This window comes from Oncorhynchus nerka, linkage group LG18, assembly GCF_034236695.1.
Source record: "Oncorhynchus nerka isolate Pitt River linkage group LG18, Oner_Uvic_2.0, whole genome shotgun sequence".
In the NCBI taxonomy this organism is placed as follows: domain Eukaryota; kingdom Metazoa; phylum Chordata; class Actinopteri; order Salmoniformes; family Salmonidae; genus Oncorhynchus; species Oncorhynchus nerka.
Window position 1 is genome coordinate 27,560,464 of NC_088413.1, and position 18,936 is coordinate 27,579,399.

The window sequence follows — 18,936 nt, forward strand, 5'->3', positions numbered from 1 at the left end:
ACTCGCGATAATTCCTATTTCCTTCTCTTTCACTCCCTGTAGCCAACATGGCAGTCGGCAAGAATAAGAGGCTGACCAAAGGTGGCAAAAAAGGTGCCAAAAAGAAGATGTAAGTAGCGCAATTCATCCATTAAATCACGCAATACACACTATTAAGTTCAGGTTATTGACTTTCAGTTTGAAAATGTGAAAGATGAGGTTGATTTTAACTGGATGCACTCCGACCGGTCACTGTTGCTAATCTGCTAGGCTCACCGCGCATTCAGTATTCATGAGTTTGTGCATAAGCGACACTGAACTGTTATGTAAGAGACTGTCAAAGTCTTAACACAGGCTGCATATCGTGAAGCATTTTATATAAATATGCTGAAATGCACACACAGCCGATGTCGCAAGATTACAGGCGGTTTTAACAAGCTAAGCTACCTAACTAGATCATCCCTGTAACTATGGTGGCTAGCAAGATGGCAGACAGTCATCCATGAACATAACGTGGACAACGTTAGCTAGACGAAGTATTTTCTACGAAATGATGTGGTCAAACAGAATTAAAGTATTGTAGCCAAGCCAGCCAGGGCTACATGTGCGTGGTGCCAACCCTTCAGTCTTTAGCGAGAAAATGATAATTTGTCAGATAAGATAATTTAGCCAGTTAGCTGGGCCTTACATTAGTAACCAGCTAGCTAACGTTATGCTATTACAGTCATGTTTTATTGATTAGCCAGGTGCCTGTTGAATTTACACGTTTGATTGTACTGGAAGTTGAGTTCATACCATTGCCAGAATTTGACAATAAGTTAACGTTAGCCCTTTGGTTGTTTTCGCGTAAACTAGACTGCAACCTTAGTTTCTTTAGCTAGCTACATAGGCCTGTGTCATCAAAACAGATGAACAGAACTGATATTGACCACTCTACTTTCAATTAAAGGGCTTTATTGGCATGGGAAACATGTGTTAACATTGCCAAAGCAAGTGAGGTAGATAATATATAAAGTGAATATATATATATAAGTTAAAATCAATAAAAATTAACAGTAAACATTACATATACAGAAGTTTCAAAACAATAAAGACATTACAAATGTCATATATATATATATATATACACAGTGTTTTAACAACTTTCTCTATCCCCAGTGTCGACCCTTTCTCCAAGAAGGACTGGTATGATGTCAAGGCACCCGCTATGTTCAACATCCGCAACATTGGCAAGACCTTGGTGTCCAGGACTCAGGGAACCAGTAAGTTTGTTTCTCCAACGGATGATGCCGATTAATGAAGCAACACATGGTTCAGTGGTGATGGCTACCAGTATGAAGACTAACATGCAGCAAAATGACTGCAGACAGAGCCACATGGTTATGTGGAATTATAGCACCGTTTGGAAACTAGGGGTTGATTCAAGTGAGGTGACTAAAATGTGAACTCCTGACCTTGTACTGTAACTAGTTAGGTAGGCTAATTCAACTAGCTTTGGGACAACTTTGGGAGTCTGTATATTGGTTGGACTCCCGAGTTGTGCATCGTTCTGGTGGGTGGCGACTGCTAATAACCCTACCGCAGTATAGCAGGCTTCGCCAAAATTGTTTCCGGTCAACAAAAGCATATGGGGCGGCAGGGTAGCCTAGTGGTTAGAGTGATGGACTAGTAACCGAAAGGTTGCAAGTTCAAATTCCCAAGCTGACAAGGTACAAATCTGTCGTTCTGCCCCTGAACAGGCAGTTAACCCACTGTTCCTAGGCCGTCATTGAAAATAAGAATTTGTTCTTAACTGACTTGCCTTGTAAAATAAAGGTAAATATGTATAATCTCTAGGAATTTACCAGACAAAGTGAAATGTCCCGCGCGATCAAATAAACATCAGTATCCAACTTTTGTCCGAACCGCACCATATTTCTGCCAAGTTAGACAGCGGTCTGCCATTAGACCACGCACTTCACGCAAGACTTCCTACCCCAAAATCTACAATTTATTTAATAGCGAGGTACACATTTCACTACGTCTTGGTAAGTGGAGTTCCTAGAGATTACACATGTGCTTTTGTTGACAGGGAGCGTTTTTTTTGTCGAAGCCAACTATGGTGGTAGGGTTTTTATTTTTATTTCACCTTTATTTAACCAGGTAAGCAAGTTGAGAACAAGTTCTCATTTACAATTGCGACCTGGCCAAGATAAAGCAAAGCAGTTCGACACATACAACGACACAGAGTTACACATGGAGTAAAACAAACATACAGTCAATAATACAGTAAAAAAAAATAAAAAAAAGTCTATATACAATGTGAGCAAATGAGGTGAGATAAGGGAGATAAAGGCAAAAAGGCCATGGTGGCAAAGTAAATACAATATAGCAAGTAAAACACTGGAATGGTAGATTTGCAATGGAAGAATGTGCAAAGTAGAATGGGGTGCAAAGGAGCAAAATAAATAAATAAATTAAATACAGTTGGGAAAGAGGTAGTTGTTTGGGCTAAATTATAGGTGGGCTATGTACAGGTGCAGTAATCTGTAAGATGCTCTGACAGTTGGTGCTTAAAGCTAGTGAGGGAGATAAGTGTTTCCAATTTAAGAGATTTTTGTAGTTCGTTCCAGTCATTGGCAGCAGAGAACTGGAAGGAGAGGCGGCCAAAGAAAGAATTGGTTTTGGGGTGACTAGAGAGATATACCTGCTGGAGCGTGTGCTACAGGTGGGAGATGCTATGGTGACCAGCGAGCTGAGATAAGGGGGACTTTACCTAGCAGGGTCTTGTAGATGACATGGAGCCAGTGGGTTTGGCGACGAGTATGAAGCGAGGGCCAGCCAACGAGGCGTACAGGTCGCAATGGTGGGTAGTATATGGGGCTTTGGTGACAAAACGGATAGCACTGTGATAGACTGCATCCAATTTGTTGAGTAGGGTATTGGAGGCTATTTTGTAAATGACATCGCCAAAGTCGAGGATTGGTAGGATGGTCAATTTTACAAGGGTATGTTTGGCAGCATGAGTGAAGGATGCTTTGTTGCGAAATAGGAAGCCAATTCTAGATTTAACTTTGGATTGGAGATGTTTGATATGGGTCTGGAAGGAGAGTTTACAGTCTAACCAGACACCTAAGTATTTGTAGTTGTCCACGTATTCTAAGTCAGAGCCGTCCAGAGTAGTGATGTTGGACAGGCGGGTAGGTGCAGGTAGCGATCGGTTGAAGAGCATGCATTTAGTTTTACTTGTATTTAAGAGCAATTGGAGGCCACGGAAGGAGAGTTGTATGGCATTGAAGCTTGCCTGGAGGGTTGTTAACACAGTGTCCAAAGAAGGGCCGGAAGTATACAGAATGGTGTCGTCTGCGTAGAGGTGGATCAGAGACTCACCAGCAGCAAGAGCGACCTCATTGATGTATACAGAGAAGAGAGTCGGTCCAAGAATTGAACCCTGTGGCACCCCCATAGAGACTGCCAGAGGTCCGGACAGCAGACCCTCCGATTTGACACACTGAACTCTATCAGAGAAGTAGTTGGTGAACCAGGCGAGGCAATCATTTGAGAAACCAAGGCTGTCGAGTCTGCAGATGAGGATGTGGTGGTTGACAGAGTCGAAAGCCTTGGCCAGATCAATGAATACGGCTGCACAGTAATGTTTCTTATCGATGGCTGTTAAGATATCGTTTAGGACCTTGAGCGTGGCTGAGGTGCACCCATGACCAGCTCTGATTATTTTCTTCAACAAGAACGATGCACAACTCTGAGTCCCAACTAATAGTCCTGAAGTTGTCCTTAAACTACCTTTAAATATGGGTTTGTTGGTCAGTAAATGTCCTTTTTTAGTCTTCCCTTTTTAAAGTGGTTTCAACTTGTCGGTCTTGTCTTGGTTTTGTTTGTACCGTACTTAACACAATGGGAATGCATGACGACAAATTGTTTCGGCCCAATGATTGCAACTGACTACTGGTAAAGAGATCTGATGTTCCCGGCCTTGGCCTCCATTCCCCTCACTGCGTCCCACATAAACTAATCTGTTCTACTAGGAATCGCCTCTGATGGTCTGAAGGGACGTGTGTTCGAGGTCAGCCTCGCTGACCTGCAGAATGATGAGGTGGCCTTCCGTAAGTTCAAGCTGATCTCAGAAGACGTGCAGGGCAAGAACTGCCTGACCAACTTCCACGGCATGGACCTGACCCGTGACAAGATGTGCTCCATGGTCAAGAAGTGGCAGGTGAGGAATCCAACAGGTGGATGTAACACACAGCTGGATTTGTGGAGATATTGTGTTTTTGGTGTGTTTATAATTACAGTACAAAATGTATGGAAATTGGTCATCCTGTCATTAAAGGTGCGATAAGCAGGAATCACACCGCCATTTAATTTGCCTAATTTCAGTTTGATAAAACAACCAGTCATTGTTTAGAGAATCGTTAAACCGGTGTAATATTTTCTATAACTAAACATTTTGTGTTTTTAGCTGTTTGAAGCTGGTCTGTAAAAGATGCAAAACTTAAGATCAGGAAGCATACTTCCTTTCATTGAGAATGACAGAGCTATAACTCACATTTGTGTGAAATTGGTCAGGTCGCCCAGAAAGTGTCATTGCAACTTTAAGCTGAAAGGTGCTGCCTTTCCCTCATAGTTTTCTCAGCACACATGGAATGTAAACCACTATTTCAACATTGTATCCTAATACTGCACCACCTTCAAGTGATGTACCATTATGGGTAATCTCAACACTATAAATAACCTCTTCCCTGTAATGTTAATGATCACGTGTTGGGGCCAATGTACCCAAAACTATTCATTGACCTTCATCCTGTCTCCCCGCCAGACCATGATTGAGGCCCATGTGGACGTGAAGACCACCGACGGCTACCTCCTGCGTCTGTTCTGCGTCGGCTTCACCAAGAAGCGCACCAACCAGATCAGGAAGACGTCGTACGCCCAGCACCAGCAGGTCCGTCAGATCAGGAAGAAGATGATGGAGATCATGACCCGTGAGGTCCAGACCAACGACCTGAAGGAAGTCGTCAACAAGCTGTAAGGACGTTCGCCGTTCTGTTGCTGGTTCAATAGAATGTTCTGCACTCTGGGAAGATGTGGTCCATGTGAAATGCAAATTATTTGGCTGTTAGAATAAGCACATTTATTTCAACAAAATTGTTGGCTGTGTCAAACACTTTTCCTGCATTTTTAATTGTGTACAGTTAAGTTTTGATGTCTGAGTAAGTTGAATGGCATTCAATGAAGGCAGCCAGTAATTTAACTAGATCTCTCAGCTGGTCATTTTCAGTTGCCAAGCCAGGTTCCCTCTTACTGATTCACTTTTCCCTTTGTCCTCTAGGATCCCTGACTCCGTTGGCAAGGACATTGAGAAGGCCTGCCAGTCCATCTACCCACTCCACGACGTCTACGTCAGGAAGGTTAAGATGCTGAAGAAGCCCAAGTTTGAGTGTAAGTCACCCTGAACCTCAAACCTATCCTGCCCCTTGAGGCGTTGCAGTCCGACAATGTGTCGAGCCTGTGTCATAAGGGGCGGAGAGTGAAAGGGTTATGTCTACGCCAAGGACCCAGAATGGTGGGTACTTGGGAGTGATCATGGCTCTGACAGATGGCACAATACTAGACAATTGATGGTGTGAAAGGCCTATTCAGGATCTTTGTCAAACTTACCATGCATTAAAAAACAACCAAGGTTATTGAAGGTCACCTTTGACTGAGCTTGGTTTAATCATGACCACTGTCAGGTCCCCTCCCCAGCATCTGGCAGCAGTTCCGTACGACGTAACTGTATCTTAACATATGCCGATATGGCTGCATTCACAGGCAGCCAAATTCTGATCTTTTGGCCAATTAATTGTCAAAAAGATCAGATTTGGATTGTGTAAACACAGCCTAGGATACTACATTATCCAATGTGTCTAACAACCTGTTGAGTTGTACTCTGGTGTTGTGCTTATGTTATTATTCTCTCCTTCCAGTGGGCAAACTGATGGAGCTCCACGGTGAGGGTGGTGGCAGCAGTACAGCCAAGCCCTCTGGCGATGACACTGGGGCTAAGGTAGATAGGGCCGACGGCTACGAGCCCCCCATCCAAGAGACCGTCTAAACGCCTGACCGATTTAATAAAAAAAATGTAAATGATACTCAACTGTTGCTGTCTTCTGTTAATGGGATGGTTGTTTGGTAAGGTATTTTGTAAAGAGCTATTCTTTTTCAGGCATAAATCAAAGCATTTATATCTGGAAAAAGAAAAGCTATGCGAAACTCAACGTGTTGCGCGTAATACCAAATTCTAAAACTGAGGCAGCTTATGGTTTAGAAATTAACATTCACATCTCTGGTGGACATTGCACACTCCCTTATCTTGAGACATCTCTGGCCTTGTTGGACTGCACATTTTAAAGTGGGCTTTGTCCACAAGGTACACCTGTGTAATCAGGTCTTGGCAAAGGAGAAATGCACACTAACGGATTTAAATGTTTTGCAAATGGAACATTTCAGCGCATGGAACCAACAACCTTCAGTGTAGTTTTATACTGTCATGTTACCATGACACTCATGCTCAAATTAAGATTCAAGGGGCTCAATTACATCGTATTGCCATAAGGAGGTAAAATACAAACCCTTCAAAGTATTGTGGTTTACATTACTGTAAAAACAAGCCAACTTCATTAATTGGGTCATTCCTATGGTGCTTTTTCTTTCCTCTGGGAAAAATCTTGGTGTAAAATGGATCCCAAAAGGCCAGGTATCCTTTACCTTAAATCCATAAAATTCCCTTTCAGTAGATGTTTGTTTTGCCATGTCCCCGGGTGTTGTCAATTTCCGAGAAATATAAGCCATAAAATATTTGACCTTTCCACCCCGTCTGTCGTAATTCTCCATTTAAGAAAACCCCTTCCGGAAGTGTCCATTTATTTGGTGGGAAAACAATGGTGCAAAGCTAAATACAATTTCTACCCACCCTGTTAGGCTAATTACCAAAATATAAATGTTTGAGAAGTTGAAATCCTGTTCAAGTGTTAACCAATACACTACCATAATCTTGCTTAATCAGATATGGCTCATTTGATCCACATTTCCACCCTGTGAGGATTATACACCTAAAACAAATTCAATGCCTAAGCATGACCAGTGTTTGTCTGAAAGTAACCTTTTGACACTTTCCTCAACTTTATGAATGACTCAAGAGCATTTACTTCAGAAGTCTTCATTTCATGAACCAGCGGAGCATTTGAGCACAATTGGCTACATACTTGCAGTATTGTAAGAACCACAATTCATAGTTTGAGGAAATATTGTACAACGGCTATATTTAATGTGCAATGGTGTGGTCAACATGTTAAATACTGCATATCTGGATTAGAACAAAGCTGGTAAGGGTTTTGTGGCAGGAACTTAATATGAATACCTGTTACATCCAGCCATTCTCAGATGCATCATCATACAAAGTTATTTCATTACTTTCACAGGTAACACTTTATTTGGATAGTCTGTAGAGCATCAGATGGACTATCAGTAACATTTAAACTAGCCCTAACCTTCACCCTTATCCCAACAGACCTTACCGTATGACCACATACAGATGGACTATCCAAATAAAGTGATCCTTTCACATTTATAAATACTACAAAATGTTGCATTCAAAAAGACACCCAATAACCTTCTCTTGGTGATTGACCGGACAATCTAGTTTCACGCTTCAAAGTGGAGAACTACAGCAGTCCAGTGGGGCAAAAAGGCACTTTGGAATATTCAGGTTCTCATATTTCCATAGTTCAAAAGACATTACTTGTGATGAAACCACAGACACAAAGTAGTTCCCGTAGTGCCCCAGTGTCTTTGTTAAGGGTAGATTACTCATGCCAGCACTTGCATATAATTTTTAGGCACCAACGCTCGCTTCCCCCTCAACTCTCCCAGGAACCACTCATCGTCAATGGACTCCAAGTTGGTGATGATATCCCCCACCTATAGCAAGAGAAAGGAAGGTTATACTATAGGCCTAGTACAAACAGAATGTTAACTCTTTTGTGGTAATTAACTATTGAATGTTGACAGAAATACCTTCAGTGAGAGCTCCTCATCACATTCAGGTGTGAAGTCGAACAGCGCTTCCCCTCTGCTTCCTTCTCCATTAGTCACACTCTGCTGTCTGTCCAACACAGGAGAGTTGCCTGGACAGAGACAAAGTGAATCATCAGTACCTTAAATGTTCTTATAATGAGAGTTTATTCATAGTCAAATGTCCTACTATGCTGCCCTATGAGTAGGCCAGGAATATCTATGTATCAGAGGCGGCTGGTGGGGGCAGCTATAGGAGGATGGGCTCATTTTAAAGACAAATGGAACGGTATCAAACATACAGAAACCATATGTTTGACTCCGTTCCATTCCAGTCTTTACAATGAGCCCATCCTCCTATAGCTCCTCCCACCAGCCTCTGGTATATAGGCCTATTCAAAGTAGGTTTTACGTTGAATGTATCAGTAGTTGTTTTTTGTCATGTGTCAATCATCACCCCGGCAAAGTTATTTGAATTAAACCAAAAGTATTAATATTTTAAGTATAAAAATAAAAAACTCCTAGATTTATATATCAAGCACATAAATTCACCTACCACAAGATGGCGCCATAAGAATGCCCTATTATTACCTGAGCTGGTCTCTACGAAGGCTGTGGGGAAGAATCCTTCTCTACCGTTAAGCCTTCCAGAGCACCACTCGGCGTCTACATGCTGTGTGACCAGGATACGGTCTCCCTGCTGGAAGGACAGTTCCTCTTCTGCCTGGCCTACAAAGTCATACAGAGCCACGGCCCACTCCACTCCTGACGAACCAGACTATAGACAGGGATATGTTAGTGGACACTCATACACAAGCTCTAATCATTAATCATTGGATATACACACAGATGTCATTAGGCTACCCCAGACTACAGCTAAGGCCAAACACCAGACACTGACACACATACACCTATATCGTGAGGTTCGTTTGTGTTATAAAGACTGGTAACAGTACCAGATGAACCATACCTGTATGGGTTTGGCAGCCTCTTGGGTCTTGGTTGAAGAAACCATGCCTGAGAAATGCAGTAGCGATATTCAGATAGAAAGCATATTGTGTTGACAGTTGCTGAACATAAAACTGAATGGGGAATGAGTGTGTGGGCGTACACTAGTACACTGCTAGAGCCAGTGAGAAGTATATGCAGCATACAGAGTGAGCTGTAGCGTATTAATAACAAGGTCTTAGTACAGGGGCTTACACAGAGCTCCTGACTTAAACATAAACATGTTGCACAGATTCCATACATTCCGCAGAGGGAAGTATCAGCCTACACATTACGAGAGAGATGGAGGCTGTTCACTGTAGACTAGTTCTAGAGAAACCTTTTGTACTGGTGGACAAACCGCAGTAGGGGTACAGGATACAGCTAAAATCCCCGTGCCAAGAATAAAGATTTCACTGTGTTTGTGGCCTGGCCACCTTTGACCTTACACTATGACCTCAGATACAGTATGCCGGAAAGACATGAACTTCCGTGGGAAAATTCCAATGTCTCCAATTCTCCGATTATGTTTACAATGTCAAGATAGGGACACACATCTCAAGCCGAAGTTCCTCAATGATTTAAAGGACCAGTCTGTGATATGTCATTTAATATATTCTATTTCAAGTTAAGAAGTGGGCCTTGAATTAAAAGTCCTACCAGGTAGTGCCATCTTGGTGGGGAATGATTGCTGTCGTTGTGGTTGTGGCAGAGGAGGAAGATCTTCTATGATATCCACAAAGTTGATGGGGAAGATTCCAGTGTGGGCCCCTATCTGTCCCCTCGCCCACTCCTCTTCCATGTACTCCTTTAGCTGAATCACGTCTCCCTCAGAAAAGGTTAGCTCGTCACTCTGCTCACCCTCGAAGTCGAACCGCGCCACACACCTTGGTCCACTGACTGTTGCAGGGGGGGGTCTTGCCTTCTTTGCGTTGGTCGGTGTTGGTGCATTTGACTAAATAGAGAAAAAATCATAATCAAAACACATTAAATAGCTGGACTCATTTGTATACATCATATAGAGCACTTTATGGGCTGGTTTCTCACACAAAATACTTTGAATAGAGACTATTTATTGAACAGTTTTTTTGTCCAGGAGTAGGCTTAATCTGAGTCTAGGAAACCAGCCCTATCTCTATAGCTGAAACATTGACTGAAGTCTTACCATAACTTTGACATAGCTGACAGGGAAGAAGCCAGAGGAGCCTCTACAGGAGCCGCGGTACCACTCACTGTCCACCTGCTCCACATTGGTCACCACATCCCCCTCCCTCAGACCCAGCTCCCCTGGACCCTCTGGATAGGATACAACACATGTCATTCAAATCCTACTGCTGACACCAACTGACAACACAAACTCTAACATGAACTCTACTTTGTGGATATCAATTACTGAGGGAAAAACAGAACTAAGAAATAAAAACATGCCAGACATATTGCAAATTATTTGAGGTGATTCAAATCTGTAACCACTTTTTTTGTGAGCCTTGTCTAGATTCTAAAAGTTACTTTACTTGGCGTGAACATGTTTGGGGGAACTCAAAACAGCTGTAAAAGCATGCCAGCCATATTGGAATTTATTTGACATGATTAAAATCTAATAAATAACTTAGAATTTTGTACGGTGTACAGTCCAATAGCCAATGTGTTTGTTAGTATAGGACATAGGAGACCTGTTAGGTTGTGTTGTGGTGGCCAGTGTGCCAGAGTAGGTACTGTTCTGTACCTGGGGTGAAGTCATGGAGGACCTGCACCTGCAGACCACTGCTGTCTCTACGAGTCCCAACTGTGCTGACACCCTGTAAGAAGAGAAAACACATCCAGGTATATCTTGAATTTACAGAAATACGTACAAAAGAGGGATTTAGAGACTAAACTAAAAAAATACTCCAAGTTCACAATGAAAGTTCTTATGTGGCTACAAATAAATAAAAACCAATTGTTGCTAGATAGGCTAATCAAACTAAATATGGGGTAGCCAAACAAAATAAGGGGTAGCCAAACAAAATAAGGGGTAGCCAAACAAAATAAGGGGTAGCCAAACAAAATAAGGGGTAGCCAAACAAAATAAGATGTAGCCAAGTTGCCTGGAAAGTAAGCGGGCAGACATATTTTGATTGACAGCTCATTGTAAATGGTTGAAGACATTACTTGTGACAGAGATGGTTTAGTTGGGGCACTGGAGAGAGGAGTGATGACTTTCATGTGAGACTTCTGGACTCGGCCCCGGATGTCTCCCACTTGACATTCAAAGGTCTTGTGGTCGAGCTGCTCGATTAGCAGCAGCAACTCATTTTTCTGTGGGAGAAAATCAAGAAGCATTTGATATTCTACTAAATTGTCTTTTCCTTAAAGAAAAAAATTATTACAAAACAGTAAGGTGAAATAAGTAAATCCATAAAACTTGTGATCAAATCAGGTTTAAATACAGTAGTCATTAACATTTTCTCATATCATGTTCTTGTTGTTGCTAGGAGCAACAACAACACATGCAGACGGTGATTTACCTGGAATGAGAGTTCCCCTGTGTCTCTCCCACTGTAGTCAAACTCTGCTATCCCGTGGGGAAGTCCAAGCTAGACAAACACACATGACAAAGAAAACATTCAGAAAACATACACAGGCTTACTATGTGACACTTGCCACAACTACAGTACACAACAGTTCCACTGAAATCCACCATGGGTCTGCCTTGGGGGCAGCAACAGAGCAGGCTGCCTCAGGGGCAGCAACAGAGCAGGCTGCCTCGGGGGCTGCAGCAGAGCGGGGTGGGAACTCTAAGCTCTCACCGTGTATTGGTTGTAGAGACGATGGCCAGGGTTGGGCCTGGGGGGAAGCACAGGTCCCTTCTTGGGCTTCTGAGCCTGGGGCTGCTTGGGTGATGGAGCTGCTGATGAAGCTGGTGCTCTACGGGAGGAGAGGGATTGACGTGGACCATTTATCCGGGGCGGGGGTGGCCTTCCTGGGCCTACTTTTGCTGGAGGTGGGCGAGGAGGGAGGACCTTAGCTCCACCAGGCCTGGAAGAGATCAACAGCAGTATGAAGTTAATTAAAGCCATGTGTCTAGGACTGTATCTAATATGTTATCAATGGATCTTTACCCCTCTTTATCCCCTAAAATGACCCACGATGTGATGTTACTGACCGAGGAGGGAGGCCCGGTATGGGCTCAGAATCAAAGGACTCCTACAGTTCAAATCAACAGAAAAAAGGTTGTTACTATTATGTTCAAGGAAGCAACGTGGCAGTCTAGAAACAGATGTGAATTGATGACAACCAGGGTACTTCTCTAATCTCTCCCAGATCACATTTAACACCACATGGGATTGAATGACCTCCCCTGAACAAAACAGACTTCCTACGCCTACTACCTTTGCAGCGCTCAGTAACTAGCAACCAATGACTGCTCAAATGTGCCCTTCCTTAGCCACTGCTAACAGCAAGATGTATAGTACTAGTCAGTCATTGTTCACACTACACTGGCCCCTTTGTGTGGACTGCGGTTGAGAATCACAGGTGGAGGTGAATGTTGGCGGTGGCCAGGTAAAAGCCTGGTTTGTCAGGCTAGTTTAGCACTGCTTCTGACAGGGCTGGTTTTCAAGCCAACATGAATGAACTGACTAGATAATCGTGAGTGACGCTGAAGAAAAATACAAAGTAGCACTTTGACTTGCCTTTTTATGTCCATTTAGCTAAGCCTTCTTGCTGCACAAAAGCCCAGTTATGTCATAGCCAAGCCGGGCCGGGAGCTATTGACTGGCTCTGGCTTCCCCAGAGAGAATGCAGTATCACGGTGGTGTGGAGGAAGAACTATGTCAGTAATCTCTTGTATTTCCTGTTTTCTAGTAGTAGAAGAGAAGCTAGGTAGCCTACTGTAGATCAATAGTGCTTCTGTTGGAGAAGTATATGGGGAAGGAAGGTGGTAGCACTTACCTGGAAGGGGAAGCGGGTTGAGATGCTTTGTTTACGGGTCACGGAGGATGGCAGTGACCCTACAGGCTTCTGTGCAGGGAGAGGAGGGTTGTCCAAAGTCCCATCGAACACTGAGAGAGAAAACAGTCAATGTTTTAGACGACACACTGTACTGTAAACTGTACAAACCATACAGTCAACTCTTAATCCATGCAAAGGTTTGGGACATTTGTATTTTTGCACTAATTCAATGGCTTTGTGTTGCCATGAATAAACGCTCTGAGATGGAACATGAACATACTCAAACTACGTGTCGAAGTAAATAAAGTATTGAAATTCGGATTAACTGACTCACTTATCAGGAGTCGACTGTACACACTCACTAAGACACCAAAGCACAGACACACATTCAAACATCCACACCTAGTTTGTTTGAGGAAATGGCTCGCCAGCAAAATAAATCAACAGCATCTAATCCATCATTGGGTTATGTCAAAATGTTTTATCTTGGGTAGACCCAGATGGAGATCAGAGGGCCTTTATATAAGGTCATACATATGTGGATATGGAGCCACTAACTCACGACTCAGAGAGTAGAGCAGGAGGACTAGACTCACGGTTTCCTTTACTGGGCACTCTAATGGTGGTGGGTCTTCTGGTTACAGTCTGTCTGCTGAAGGAGCCGCCGCCGCCCACATCACTACACACAGGGTTCACTGGGATATAGTCTGGAGAGAGACAGAGACAGCCAGTGTTGACTCCTCAATTTTTGTCAACATATAGGTCCTGCATTAAGACTATATGACAAATTCTAAGCATTGTTTAAAATCTTTAATGCCAATCTGGACCCTCTCTTTCTAAAATGATCCGCCGCAATTGTTGCCACCCCTATTACTAGCCTGTTCAACCTCTCTTTCGTATCGTCTGAGATCCCTAAAGATTGGAAAGCTGCCGCGGTCATCCCCCTCTTCAAAGGGGGAGACACTCTAGACCCAAACTGTTATAGACCTATATCCATTCTTCTAAAATTTTCGAAAGCCAAGCAAACAGATTACCGACCATTTCGAATCCCACCGTACCTTCTCCACTACGCAATCTGGTTTCCGAGCTGGTCATGGGTACACCTCAGCCACACTCAATGTCCTAAACGATATCATAACTGCCATCGATAAAAGACAGTACTGTGCAGCAGTCTTCATCGACCTGACCAAGGCTTTCGACTCTGTCAATCACCGCATTCTTATCAGCAGACTCAACAGCCTTGGTGTCTCGCCTGGTTCACCAACTACTTCTCAGATCGAGTTCAGTGTGTCAAATCGGAGGGCCTGTTGTCCGGACCTCTGGCAGTCTCTATGGGGGTGCCACAGGGTTCAATTCTCGGGCCGACTCTTTTCTCTGTACATATCAATGATGTCGCTCTTGCTGCTGGTGATTCTCTGATCCACCTCTACGCAGACGACACCATTCTGTATACTTCTGGCCCTACTTTGGACACTGTGTTAACAAACCTCCAGACGAGCTTCAATGCCATACAACACTCCTTCCGTGGCCTCCAGCTGCTCTTAAATGCTAGTAAAACTAAATGCATGCTTTTCAACCGATCGCTGAGTAGCTTCACTACTCTGGACGATTCTGACTTAGAATATGTGGACAACTACAAATACCTAGGTGTCTGGTTAGACTGTGAACACTCCTTTCATCTCCAACCCAAAATTATATCTAGAATCGACTTCCTATTTCGGAAACAAAGCCTTCTTCACTCATGCTGCTAAACATACCCTCGTAAAACTGACTATCCTACCGATCCTGGACTTCGGCGATGTCATTTACAAAATAGCTTCCAACACTACACTCAGCAAATTTGATGTAGTCAATCACAGTGCCATCCGTTTTGTTACCAAAGCCTCATACTACCCACCACTGTGACCTGTATGCTCTCGTTGGCTGGCCCTCGCTTCATATTCGTCGCCAAACCCACTGGCTCCAGGTCATCTATAAGTCTCTGCTAGGTAAAGCCCTGCCTTATCTCAGCTCACTGGTCACCATAGCAACACCCACCCGTAGCACACACTCCAGCAGGTATATTTCACTGGTCATCCCCAAAACCAACTCCTACTTTGGCCGTCTTTCCTTCCAGTTCTCCGCTGCCAATGACTGGAACGAATTGCAAAATTCACTGAAGCTGGAGACTTATATCTCCCTCACTAACTTTAAGCATCAGCTGTCAGAGCAGCTTACCGATCACTGCACCTGTACACAGCCCATCTGTAAATAGCCCACCCAACTACCTCATCCCCATATTGTTATTTATTTTTGCTCTTTGCACCCCAGTATCTCCACTTGCACATCACCATCTGCACATCTATCACTCCCGTGTTAATGCTAAATTGTAGTTATTTTGCCTCTATGGCCTATTTATTGCCTTACCTTCCTAATCTTACTACATTTGCACACACTGTACATAGATTTTTCTATTGTGTTATTGACTGTACATTTGTTTATCCCATGTGTAACTCTGTGTTGTTGTTTTTGTCGCACTGCTTCGCTTTATCTTGGCCAGGTTGCAGTTGTAAATGAGAACTTGTTCTCAACTGGCCTACCTGGTTAAATAAAAGTTAAATAAAAAAATATATTTAAAGAACTGCAGGTTAGTGACGTTTTTTGAAAAGTAGTGTCGATAAAGAGGTTATAAATTAGCTTATATGTGTTTTAACTATACTTAGAACTAAGTTGACCAGTTAAGTCAGTGGTGACATGCATGCTGCTGTACTTACTCGTGGGGTTGTCCATGTATTCATTCACTGCCTCTGTTGTGGCTGAGTTGTGGTTGTTGAGGTTGAGGCCCAGCGGCTCCTTGCGAGGCTTCTCTGGAGAGATAGGAGGTACCAACCTGGGTTCATCCTCCTCTTGGGGGAAAAGGTTCTTGGCTCTGGCCGCTATGGAGAGCCGCGATCGGGAAAGGATGGCTGTCTTGGCGGGGGGTGGAGCCTCTGGTTCTGGTTCTTTTGGTTCTGGGACTATACTGGGTTTTCTGTGGAGCATGGGTCTGGGTGCTGGGGTTGGGATGGAAGGAATAAAGGGAGTGGAGAAAATGGAGATTGCCCCCTGGTAGTTATTGCCATTACTAGGCTTCTTGATTGAGGGCTTGGGGGCAAGTGCTGGGGCTGGCTTGGCTGAAATCACAGGGGGTTTGAGGTGCGTGTTTCTGGGTAGAGGCTCTGGTTGTTTGAACTCTGGTTCCCCATCGCCCTCCTGGCTCTCAAAGGCCTGGATCCGGGCCCGGATGTTACGTTGGCTGTGAAGGGCGGCCATGTCACCGTTCTCGTCACCTTCCTCGCTTTGGTCGCTCCCGTCAGTTGGCGTCTGATTGTCACTAGCGTCACTAGTGTTCTGGTCGCATTGGTCCACGGGACAAAACACATCTAATAGTTCCTGTAGGTACTTCCCCGAGGGAGGAGCCTCGACTGCTGTGTCATCTACAGAGCTGGAACCACTGTCACTGACCCTGACCAGAGTCTGAACTTTGACCTCCTCTGTGATTGTCTGTTTGCAGGATTTGGAACGAGGAAGCGGGATGGGACGTTCAGTGGCTACTGGGATTGTAGGTTCTAAGAACGTAGTGATAGTGCTGGGTTCGGAAGGTTTTATTGGCCCATCCAATTGTACGGAGACAGATGGAGAAAGAGACTGGGTGTTTGGGATTGCACAGCTGGAATCTCTAGGGCTGGGTTGGGCTGCGGCTGACTTGGGGTCAGTTTGGTTCTTAGTGTTAGTAGTGTCTACTTGGAGAAGACCAGAATCAGATACAGCTGTTGCTGTGGTAGAGTCACTTTGTAAAGGCTTGGGTAAGTATGGCCTTGGAGGCTTTTTTGGCTTTATTTTCACTGAGAAGGAAGAGATTATAAACAATACATTTAGCCTATACTCACACCACTTAGATGTATAAAAAAAACTAATGAAAACTTTGACTAAAAAGTGACGTTACATTGTTTTAGTCATGGTAATACAAAGATATGATATTTGCCAACTATAGAGTTTTCGTGACGTTGTCAGCTAACCCATCTGTAATCATCACTCTCATTCTCACCTGTAGACTGTCTCTTCTCGATTGGCTGTGAGGATGCAGTGCCTTCTGGGCCAGCGGTGGTGTCGTCCTCCACAGGGTCGGTCTGCGTGGCGATGGTCGTGGATCTCCGGGGGGCGGCGGTCGGCGTGACAATGGCCTCCTGGGTCTTCTCCTTGATCACCTGGTCATAAGATGGCGGTGGCTAAGACACGAGAGAGAAGGCACACACACACACACGTTGACCAAGCAAATGTGTAGCGGTGTGATTATTATAACTTGTATTCTACATGCAAGCTTGCTACCGTCCTACATTGACGTCCTTTAGTAGCACAACATGCAGAACCTGCCGTGCTCGTTTCACTGCCAAATTTTATGTTTGCTTTGAAAGTAGTTCATCATCTCAAACATTACACTGAAAACTGTGAAAGACACAGGAACATGGTAAGGTTAAATTGGTAAAAGTTCAAATCCATGCAGAACACACCCAAACTGTGAACAGGCCAAGAACACACACCCTGCTGTCTCCCCTAGTATTAGAGGCTGATGTTAGTTAAATAAACAGTACCTGGGTATCTGATTGGATGCTCCCTCCCCAGATGGGTTGTGAGGGAGGCGGGGCTGCCGTAAGTCCCCCAGAAGCCCCTGGAAAACAGCCGTTGGCAGCGAGCGGCTCGGCTGACAGGATGGTGATCTCTGGACGTCTGAAAGACAAACAAGTCCATTACGCACAATACAGTAGACTGCCTCAACCAAACCTGACATGCAACGGACTGTTGACACTTGTCTTATGTTGACAGAAAGCCTTATGTAGCCATCGTTTGTCATAAATCGTTATATAGTTTTTTGAGCACCATATGTGTTTTTGTTAATATGCCATTTTATAGACCATATTACTTTCTTTAATGGTTATTCACCAGTTGAGTCGAGGACTGTAAGTCAACATTAATATCAGTATGTTTCAAATGAAAAATGTGTATTGCACTGTAGAGCACAAGTTCTTTGCCACGGTGCACTTTACCTTGAAGCATTTGGGGTTTGATTTTTGGAATAATGAGAGTCGAACTGTATTCAATCAGAGAGCTACAGACAGACCATGGATTATGAAACTCCTCTGTTTACTTTACCTTCTGTCTCTGGTCTGTTCACTTTGGGTGCTGGTTCTCGCTGTGGGAGAAAATTATAGGAAATTCATCTCTTTCAATCTGATATGTAATGAATTGAACGAGACATTAAAAAAAAAATACTTGGGAGATTCAATCCTGTACAATAGCTATATACCAGAGGAGGCTGGTGGGAGGAGCTCTAGGAGGATGGGCTCATTGGAATGGAATATATGGAGCAGGGTCAAACACATCAATGTATGGAAACCACGTTTGACTCCGTTCCATTCTAGCCATTATAATGAGCCCATCCTCCTATAGTTCCTCCCACCAGCCTCCTCTGCTATAGCCAGACTTTAAATCACGCTAGGTACATTATAAAAGTATGAGAATATACCAAATAATGGACAAACTCCACAATGAGAAACTCACTTCGCTTGATGGCAGCTCGTATTGAGGACAGAGGTCCTTGGCTGGAAGAGAGAAGAGTTACCATTGAGGAGAGGAGAGTTTGACTGGACAATAAGATATCTTACATTTATACAACCTGAGAAAGCAAAGTATAATGCTGACAACAGTCAAACTCCACCGGACTACGACACTGGACAGACAGTGCTAATTATCCACAAGCCAACCTGCCACTCCTGACATTTGAAAACATTTAAATTGTCATCCATAGGTATCCTAGGCTTCATATATGATAAATTAAAAGTGATAATATATACCCTTTTACCTCTTAAAAGCCCTGAATAAGTGCAGAGTAACACCAAAGGATGATAACAACAGGGTTGAACCTCTTTAGCTGCAGTGGTCCTCTCTGCACTGCAGTTGCCACTGGGACGG

General features: G+C 43.8%; 2 protein-coding genes and 2 non-coding genes across 5 annotated transcripts in view; 3 read left to right on the forward strand and 1 right to left on the reverse strand.

The window, feature by feature from the left end:
- On the forward strand, nt 1-6,107 carry rps3a (ribosomal protein S3A). Its single transcript, XM_029687093.2, has 6 exons — nt 1-109; nt 1,138-1,241; nt 4,002-4,189; nt 4,793-5,001; nt 5,306-5,415; nt 5,943-6,107. The coding sequence occupies exons 1-6, from the start codon at nt 48-50 to the stop codon at nt 6,068-6,070; spliced, it is 801 nt and encodes a 266-aa protein (XP_029542953.1). The 5' UTR covers nt 1-47; the 3' UTR covers nt 6,071-6,107.
- On the forward strand, nt 3,876-3,942 carry LOC115146800 (small nucleolar RNA SNORD73). Its single transcript, XR_003866225.1, has one exon. It is a non-coding gene; the product is annotated as a small nucleolar RNA SNORD73 (small nucleolar RNA).
- On the forward strand, nt 5,443-5,573 carry LOC115146797 (small nucleolar RNA SNORA17). Its single transcript, XR_003866222.2, has one exon. It is a non-coding gene; the product is annotated as a small nucleolar RNA SNORA17 (small nucleolar RNA).
- Nucleotides 5,943-18,936, reverse strand: part of LOC115145598 (SH3 domain-containing protein 19-like) — a 23,721-nt gene continuing 10,727 nt past the window's right edge. For both annotated transcript variants that reach the window (XM_029687092.2, XM_065003914.1), the window contains 18 exons: nt 18,526-18,566; nt 18,118-18,157; nt 17,559-17,694; nt 17,015-17,195; nt 15,702-16,811; nt 13,545-13,655; nt 12,949-13,058; nt 12,161-12,201; nt 11,805-12,033; nt 11,523-11,591; nt 11,167-11,313; nt 10,742-10,814; nt 10,181-10,311; nt 9,676-9,970; nt 8,999-9,045; nt 8,620-8,806; nt 8,032-8,141; nt 5,943-7,935 (listed from right to left, as the gene is read on the reverse strand). In XM_029687092.2, the coding sequence (XP_029542952.1) occupies nt 7,825-7,935; nt 8,032-8,141; nt 8,620-8,806; nt 8,999-9,045; nt 9,676-9,970; nt 10,181-10,311; nt 10,742-10,814; nt 11,167-11,313; nt 11,523-11,591; nt 11,805-12,033; nt 12,161-12,201; nt 12,949-13,058; nt 13,545-13,655; nt 15,702-16,811; nt 17,015-17,195; nt 17,559-17,694; nt 18,118-18,157; nt 18,526-18,566 (3,169 nt within the window). In that variant the 3' untranslated portion in view covers nt 5,943-7,824. The remainder of the gene's footprint in view (nt 7,936-8,031; nt 8,142-8,619; nt 8,807-8,998; nt 9,046-9,675; nt 9,971-10,180; nt 10,312-10,741; nt 10,815-11,166; nt 11,314-11,522; nt 11,592-11,804; nt 12,034-12,160; nt 12,202-12,948; nt 13,059-13,544; nt 13,656-15,701; nt 16,812-17,014; nt 17,196-17,558; nt 17,695-18,117; nt 18,158-18,525; nt 18,567-18,936) is intronic.